At 58.4% G+C, this 7,383-nt stretch overlaps 2 protein-coding genes across 8 annotated transcripts; both read right to left on the bottom strand.

Annotated features, from left to right (window-relative positions):
* Positions 1 to 41: 41 nt before the first annotated feature.
* PAGR1 (PAXIP1 associated glutamate rich protein 1) lies at positions 42 to 2,790 on the bottom strand. 3 transcript variants are annotated; one of them, XM_001501674.6, is made up of 4 exons: positions 2,652 to 2,788; positions 1,815 to 2,316; positions 1,529 to 1,611; positions 42 to 470 (listed from the first exon to the last, which is right to left on the bottom strand). In XM_001501674.6, exons 2-4 carry the CDS (start codon positions 2,294 to 2,296, stop codon positions 271 to 273), a joined length of 765 nt encoding a protein of 254 aa, XP_001501724.1. In that variant the 5' UTR covers positions 2,297 to 2,316; positions 2,652 to 2,788; the 3' UTR covers positions 42 to 270. The 3 variants fall into 3 exon arrangements, with proteins under 3 accessions (XP_001501724.1, XP_070088050.1, XP_070088049.1); XM_070231949.1 differs by lacking the exon at positions 42 to 470 and adding exons at positions 950 to 1,134; positions 1,327 to 1,405 and having other exon boundaries at positions 1,815 to 2,790; XM_070231948.1 differs by lacking the exon at positions 42 to 470 and adding an exon at positions 1,191 to 1,405 and having other exon boundaries at positions 1,815 to 2,790.
* Positions 2,791 to 2,934: 144 nt separating this feature from the next.
* Positions 2,935 to 6,644, bottom strand: PRRT2 (proline rich transmembrane protein 2). Of its 5 annotated transcripts, none has more exons than XR_011424665.1 (4): positions 6,438 to 6,644; positions 4,799 to 5,766; positions 4,290 to 4,647; positions 2,935 to 4,122 (listed from the first exon to the last, which is right to left on the bottom strand). XR_011424665.1 is itself a non-coding variant. In XM_001496325.6 (4 exons), exons 2-4 carry the CDS (start codon positions 5,699 to 5,701, stop codon positions 4,112 to 4,114), a joined length of 1,047 nt encoding a protein of 348 aa, XP_001496375.3. In that variant the 5' UTR covers positions 5,702 to 5,766; positions 6,438 to 6,644; the 3' UTR covers positions 2,935 to 4,111. The 5 variants fall into 5 exon arrangements, 4 of the variants coding, with proteins under 4 accessions (XP_001496375.3, XP_070088046.1, XP_070088045.1 ...); XM_001496325.6 differs by having other exon boundaries at positions 4,290 to 4,422; XM_070231945.1 differs by having other exon boundaries at positions 4,290 to 4,422; positions 6,312 to 6,441.
* Between the last annotated feature and the right edge of the window lie 739 nt (positions 6,645 to 7,383).

The following is a 7,383-nucleotide window of genomic DNA, read 5'->3' as shown; positions in this document are numbered from 1 at the left end:
ACAACTGTTTGGCCTCCAGTTGCAGCCCCTCCGCTAAAAGATAACTTTGCATTTTTTATTTTAGATTAAGAAAATTCAGCACACATGTCCAAATAGATGTTCAACAGAAAACATAAACACACACACATACATCCTCTATCTGGCAAGGTGCTGTGGTTGGGAGCTTGGAGTTCCTCTCCTTTTCCCAAGGTTCCCAGTGCCCTGGGTTAGGGAAGGAGGGCCAAGGCCCAAGCAGGTCCACATTCTGCATCCTAAAGGCAGCAGCAGCAGTCAGTATTTCCGCTGCCGGGGGAAGAGACTACTCCCCGAGGACCGGAGTGGGGGGCTGGTGGAGCTGGGGTCCTCTGCGTCCAGGCTGAAGAGGTCCCTGCCAGTACGAAGGATCTGCTCCTCCAGCTTTTTGTGTCGCTTCATGTCTGAGAGGACCTTGTCCAGGCGGGCCTCCCGTTTCTGGCTCCGGGCTGAGCTTCCTGGAGAATGGGAAGGTGAGAAACGTGGGAGGAAATGAGGCAGTGTGCACCAGACCTGCCTGGATGGTACTAATTACTTGGGGAGCTCGTTAAACATTCTGATTTCCATGCCTCTTGCATGGAGGTTCTGAGGTTTAGGGCTGGGCTCACATGGGCTGGGCAATGAAGGTTGGAATTATGAAAAGGTGCCAGTAATGTGAAGACCAGGGAAGAGCAAGAGCAAAGGCCTTAGGGGAGGAACAGGGAGGGCTGTTCAAAGAGGAGCTGGAGAGTAGAGAGCTGGGCGAGATGTGAAAGATGAGGCCAAAGAAGTGACATCCAGGTCCTGACAAGGGGTTTGGAGCTCTTCGTTTAAATGGAAATGGCTTTGGAAGCCTTGATGGCCCAGGGGGTGAGGGTTGGATTCTCTCTGACACACTCTTTCCCACCCCCCAGCAATAAAATCCTTTGGAGAATTTTAAACGGAGAAGTAACATGACCTATGTTCTAAAAGAATCATTCCAGTTGCTGAGACAGGAGTCCAGGAGACCAGTTAGGAGCTACTACAACTCTCCAGGCAAGAGAGATGTGGCTTGATTGAGGGATTGGTGTTGAAGGTGAGGAGTAGCAGACGAACTTGGAAATGTAGAGGCAGAGCTAACAGGATTTGCTGCTGACTTGAATGCTGGGGTAAAAGAGAAATCAAGATGGCTCCAAAGATAAATTCTAGGAAGGCATGTGGGGTGAGAAATTGGTTCAGATGAGGAGATGTAACTGAGTACAGCAGTATAGGGGTGTGGATCTATATAATAACAAGTGACCAGGAAGATGGACTTCTGGGGAGATGGAGATGAAAGGAATGGGAAACACGACAGACCTTTCTGTGACAGTCTCTTAAAGGAAGACAGGGTATCCATCTAAGCTGGAAGGATGGCACCATGGGTGAATGCTCTCTCCTGCAACTAGAAGTTGTGTAGCAACCAAGGCACCAAGCAAAGGCCTCTTTTAGGGAGTCAACTTTTGGGTAAATGGGAGCAGAGGCCCTTCACCTCCCCCCAACACTTCCCTCTTGTCTGTACCTGGGGTGCGTCTCCGGTCAATCAGAGAGTCCTTTGGTGTCATTGGCTCATCATCAAAGTCAAATTCTGTAGGCATGTGCGGTCTGGGACAAGTGGACATAGAGTGAAAGGTGAGGGTGGTCCCCCCCAAACACCCACACCATGAGCTTCTCCCCAGCCTGCCGGCTCTTCTTCTGCTCTCTTCCTTTCTCCACTTTCCATGCTCCTAGGTCCCACCTCCCTTCCCTATCTCTTCCTGGCATCAAGGGAGCAGCCTCAGGGACAAGGTGTAGGGGTATGCCCTCACTTTTCCTCTTCCTCCTCTTTGGCCTCAGGCTCCTCATCGGATCTCTCCTCTTCACTCTGGGCTTCAGGCGTGGGTGGACGGCGGGGAAGGATCTCAGCTTGAAGCTCCAGGGTACCGTGGGTAGCCAGCAGTTCATAAAGCCGCTGGATTTCGGAGGGGGGTGGCATCCAGGACTGCCCACCTGCGGGCAGCTCCACCTCCTCATCGCTGCAGGGCACGCACCAGTCCTCGGATTCTCCATTGGCATGTTCTTCACCCTCAGCGCTAGGGGCTTCTCCCTGCACCTCCTCGGCCCTTGACCCCTCACGCTCGGCCTCCTCCCGGCTTCCTTCCCCCTCTTCCTCGGCTTTACTGGCCGAAGCAGAGGGGCCTCCGGTATCCTCCACGGCCAGAGCTTGAAGGCCGGAGGTCACCTCCCCTTCTTCAGACAGAGGCACCGCCGTGGTGGCCGTAATGTCTCCATGACCCCGGACAAGGGACATAGGCCACTAGAGAACGGGCCCTACGATGATAGGAGATGCACGAGTACTAAGCTGGGGGGGGGGGTACCCCGCTCTCCCCAGGGGATTAGGGAACGTCTCTCCAATCAGATTCCAACAGCGGTCCCTGCGACCAGCCTGTCCCTTCCCAGGAGGGGGCGCTCAGTCCCCCCCAAGGATCCCGCCCCACGGATCGAGATCCAGTACTCCAATGTTCCCAGGGATCGACAGAAACTACTTTCCGGGCAGGAGAGAATCGGACGTGCTCTTCTCGCCTTCACTCCGCCCCTCGCCACATCTGTATCCGACGCCCTCTCCCCACACCTCGCAGTTCCGCCACCTCAGCCGGGGTACGCACCTGGAACTAAGACCCGCCTCCTGGGCTGCGCAGGGTCACAGTACGCAGGCGCAGAGATGGCGCGGGAGGTCCACTCTAGTTAAGACTACTTCGAAGAGGAAAGCAAGGGAAGGCTTGTGCACATGCGCAAGTAGGCCCTCGGGCATAATAGGCGTCGGCCCACAGTAAAGATGGCCACTGGGATGGCACATGCGCATACCACCTAGTGGGTTACCCCGGAAAGGAGGCGGCGGTCCCACCGGCCCCCCGGCGGACCGACGCAAGGACAGAGGCTGAAGGCGAGTCTCATGCAGTCTCCGTTTATTAGTGTTTCAGACTCATGCAGCATCCGGCATACAAAAAGGGACAATCAGTTTGATGTATCCTTTTTTTTTTTAGACTTGTAGTTTTTTCCCTCCACACTTTTTTTAGAAAACAAAAAAACCGCCAACTCCAAACTGCGTCGTAGCTGGGTCCCTGCCTCCCCAGCGGGCTGTCGCGTGCAACAAACCTCCCTCGTCCTGTCAGAAAATTATAGAGCTCCCCGCCCCTCCTTCGCTCCATGCAGCTGGGAGCTTTGGTCCTATCTTGGGGGTTCTTTCGTTACAAAGCACGTGAATGACCCCAGCCCCAACGCCTTTAAGAAACTCGCTGACTCGGTTAAAAAGCCCAGGTCAAACAGGCCAACTCAGGCTGACCTGGGGGGGGGGCGGTGGTCAACAGCCGCGCCCTTCCCTTCTCCCACTGCATGTTCGAAACAGTGTTCCCCACACCTGCACAAGTCCCCAAACGAGGCCTGGCTTGCCAGCTCTGGGACCCGCGAGGCGCCCTGGGGGCGTCTGGGCCGGGGTGGTCCCAGCAGAAAATAGGCGGAGCCCAGGGCTAGGGAGCCCCTCTCAAGGCACCGCTCCCCTCCCCCAGACTGATCTAAGTGCTGGAGTCTTTGCAGAATAAGCGGTGGCAGGAGGATGGAGGAGAGGATCCTGAGGGGAGGAGAGGATGCTGAGGGGAGAGGAGGAGGCAAGAAGGGGAAGGGGGAGGAGGGTGTGGAGAGGGAAGGGAAGATGCTAAGACAATGAAAGTTAGGAGGGGAGACCAGGGTTGAAGTGCAGGGAATTTGGGAGGTTGGAAGAAGTGCAGGAAGGATGGCAGAGATGCAGGGAGGCTGAGAGCAAAGAGAGTCTGGGAGGTGTTCAGGGAAGTTTCCAGAAGTGCAGGGAGAGGGAGGCCAAGAGGCTGGAGGGGATGCAGGCAGAGGTGCAGGAAGGCTGGAAACAGTGCAGGGAGAAAGGAGGCCTACAGTTGGCAGAGGAGCCTGGCAGGATGCAGGAGCAGGAAGGAAGCTGTAAACAAGGCCGCTCAGGCTCCCTTGGTCCCTATGGGTGCAGGCCTGGGCCATCGATTGGGCTCCCCCAAGGGGAGGATGGGCCCAAGGCAGCTCCCAACAGGAAGAAAAATCTTGGAATGCAGGGCAGAGCCCCTCACTTATACACTGTGGGAGAGGAGAGGAAGGGAAGGACAGAAACAGTAGGGGGGAGAGACAAGGAGAGACAAAGGAGAAGTAGAGAGGACAGACAGGAGAGAGCAGGGGCAGGGGTTAGTAGAGCTGGCCTTGCCAACCCTTCCATTCCTCCCATCCTGTCCCAGACCCCCACTCACCGCCTAAGTTGATGACGCAGGAGGCGATGATGATGAGGACCCCCCCTACCAGTGCCACGATGCTTAAGAGCTTGGCCACGCGGCCCAGACGCTGGGCCCCATCCACGTCCCCCTGCTGCAGGCTGTTCCGGGACTGGGGTTAGGGTGAGGGGTGGGGGCACCGTGGCCCAGGTCAGGAGAAGCCAACCCAGCAGGGATCAGGTGAAAGAGTCGTCCGGCCCGTGGACAGTGGTTAAGGGAGGAAGGAAGGTTGGAGAAGTAGGGGGAGGAGGGCACAGGTCAGCAAAGCTGTGTGAAACATGTCCTGACGTCCCTCCCACCTGAGGGGTAGGGCAGTGGTGGCTCAGAGGGTGAAGTCCTAGGGAGAGGCAAGCAAAGGCCCCATAATTAGAAAGTGAGATCCATGCAGAGAGGGAAGGGAAGGCGAGGCTACTCCTGGGGCTCTGTCCCAGTGCTGGCAGGAAGCTGGGAGCCACAGCAGGCCTGGGCCAGGGTCCCATAGGACTCACCATGACAGCATAAGCGAACGCCACGATGTTGACAGGCCACATGGGGCAGAAGCAGGACAGGATGGCGAGGATGATGTAGTCCCGAGGCTTCTGGGTGCCTTCACCCCCCTCCACCCCAGACCCTGCCAGCTGGGAGCTGGGGTGGCGGCTCAGGCTACCTCGGGGAGATCCTAGATGACCACGGTGAGCCTTTCCTAGTCGTTCCTCCTCAACTAGCTGCTGTAGCACACGAGGAGGAGCCCCATTGGCTGGGGGGGCGTTTGTTGAGAGTGGTGAATGAGGCTGGGGGGCTGGCCCTTCTTCGCCATCGCCAGCCTGCAGGGGAACCACTACCCCATTCTCCTGCTTTTCCCCCACACTCTCTGTGAGGACCGGAGTGGGGTCCTCCGCTTGAGTAGAGGGCTCCGGCTGAAGAGCTGGCTTGAAGGTGGGCTGGGAACCTGGGTGGGGGTCTGGCTGAGGGACTGACTGGGGGCCCAGCTGGGGAGTGGGCTCTGAGGCTGGCTCAAGTGGGGCTGCAGATTCCAGGTCTGACCCCTGGTCTGCAGTGGCCTCTTCGCTCACTTCGGGTTTGGATGCTGGCTCTTGGCATGCTTCTTTGGGGCTGGAGTTGGTTTTTGATTCCCCTCCTGGGCTTGAGCTGAGGTCTCTGGCCTGGGCTGTTTCTGGGGCCCCAGTTGGGGTCTCTGTGGTTTCTGGAGCCAGCCCAGCCTTGGGCTCTGAGTCCACAGGGGCCCCAGTGATGTCTGGGCCTGGGTGCAGGGACTCTGGCTCATCTGGGACCCCAGCTGGGACCTGGAGAGGGCCAGTTCTGGCTTCAGAATGGCCAGACCCTTCTCCTTGGGTCTGGGGACCCTCCTCTATCCCTTTCATCTCAGAGATCTCAGAGCTGCTGGCTGCCATCTTGTGTTGGGAAAGGGGAGAGGGCCTCTGTGGGAAGGATGGAGCAGCAGAGAGAGCAGCAAATCCTGGAAGAGGAGGAGACAGGCTTGGTGTGAGGAGGGAAGAGGGGGCTCTCAGCACTGCAGCCCAAGAGAGCTATGCTCCCGTCTCAGGGCTACCTCAGGCTGCCTCTGGGGAGAGGAAGAAAAGTTGGGGTTTCCTTTGCCTTGGGGTGGGACTTCTCTGGGGAGCAGTGCTCTGCGCAAAGTAATCTGCTTGGAGAGCAGTGGGAAGATTAACCATTTTGTAAACAGGACCCTCCCCATGGTCTCTTCCCGGGTCCACCCAACAAGATCCAGACTCTCAGATCCTAGCAGATGGCCCAGCACCCCGAAATCAACAAGCTGTGCAGACACCCGTACACTCTGATAGGCAGACTGGGCAGAGGACCCGATACTCACATTCCACTCCCTCTGCATCCTCCCCTCCTCTGGGCACCCAGCTAGTGCAGTTTTCTTGCTGCGCGTTTGGGGCGCAAACGCCTCCTGCCCCTCCCTGGGGAATCTGGGCATCTCCTCTGAGCCCCTTCTCAGCCCCTCTCCCAGGGATTCCCTCGCCCTGGAGGACCTACGCCTCCTCCCATTGGCGTGGCGCGCCCAGCACCACCAGCCAGTCCTCCAGGCGCCCGAATTCCCGTGCAGCGTCCGCCGTCTGTCCGTCCACTTCTACCCGCAGCCTCAGCCCATCCCCGTCTCACCTCGACGCTGGCCTCCAGACTGCTCCCACTGCAGCTGCCACCGCCGCCACCGTTGCAGCAGCCGCAGCCCGGGAGGGAGTCAGCGAGCCAAGGAGGGAGGCGGCAGGTCTCCCCTCCCCTCTGCTCGTCCCCTCCTCTCAGGTCCCCTCCCCTACGCTCTGCTGCCGCCGCGCGCCGCCCCCGCCCCTTGCACGCTCCCGCCCCTCCCCGCCAGCCCAAGGGAGCCACTCGTGCCAGGCCCCGCGTTACCCGGGCAACTGGCCGGGGGACCACTCACGCTGCCTCCCTGCCTCTTCCCACGCGCGCCTCCCGGGGGTGCCTCCTTCCCAAGCCCCGGGCCCCTCCCGCCAACGGTCACCGGGGGTCCTGGTAGAAGTAGGGGGTTGGAGAAAACGGAGAGGGCTCTTCGAGGAAAGACAGGACCAGTGAGACAGGCAGGACCATAGGGAGGCACCCCTACAAGCAGAAAGATGGGAAGGGAGATGAGGCAAAATGTGGAGAGGCTGCAGAGTAAGAGCAGGGTGAGGTTTCAAGAGAAGGGAGCCTGACAGGAAGTCCCTCTACCCCCTAGGAAGCAGCAGAAATGGGTACTGGAAGGCTCAAGAAAAGGGTCCCTGAAAAAGCCAGAGCAAGGACAGGGAAGGGAATTCCAAGGAGCAGGGCAGGGGCTGCAGGGGCAGTCTGGAACAAGACGGGGCTGGAGCAGAGAAGCCTGAGTAAATACATGGTGGACCATGCCAAGAATGAAGGGGACACGGTGGGGAGAAGTGCAGTTTTTATTCTCAACCTTACTGCTCCCGGTCTTAGGGCTCAGACCTGCCCAGCCTTTCTGCAGCTGCATCATCCACCATCACCTCAGGGACTTAAGGGTGTACAGGTATTTGGCTGGGATCTGAGCAGCAGGCCATGGGTATAGATGGTGGAGAGTAGCATCTATGTCCAGCAA

This window comes from Equus caballus, chromosome 13, assembly GCF_041296265.1.
Source record: "Equus caballus isolate H_3958 breed thoroughbred chromosome 13, TB-T2T, whole genome shotgun sequence".
Lineage (NCBI taxonomy): Eukaryota > Metazoa > Chordata > Mammalia > Perissodactyla > Equidae > Equus > Equus caballus.
Note: the sequence above shows the minus strand (reverse complement) of the source record. Positions and strands in the feature narration are given on the sequence as shown.

Excerpts from the sequence above, each read along its gene's own strand:
- PAGR1 (XM_001501674.6), bottom strand. The coding sequence starts at position 2,296 with ATGTCCCTTGTCCGGGGTCATGGAGACATTACGGCCACCACGGCGGTG. Across the intron at positions 1,612-1,814 it reads AAAGAGGAGGAAGAGGAAAA|ACCGCACATGCCTACAGAAT; the intron begins GTGAGGGCATAC and ends CACTTGTCCCAG. Across the intron at positions 471-1,528 it reads TGACCGGAGACGCACCCCAG|GAAGCTCAGCCCGGAGCCAG; the intron begins GTACAGACAAGA and ends CCCATTCTCCAG.
- PRRT2 (XM_001496325.6), bottom strand. The coding sequence starts at position 5,701 with ATGGCAGCCAGCAGCTCTGAGATCTCTGAGATGAAAGGGATAGAGGAG. Across the intron at positions 4,423-4,798 it reads CGTTCGCTTATGCTGTCATG|TCCCGGAACAGCCTGCAGCA; the intron begins GTGAGTCCTATG and ends CCCTAACCCCAG.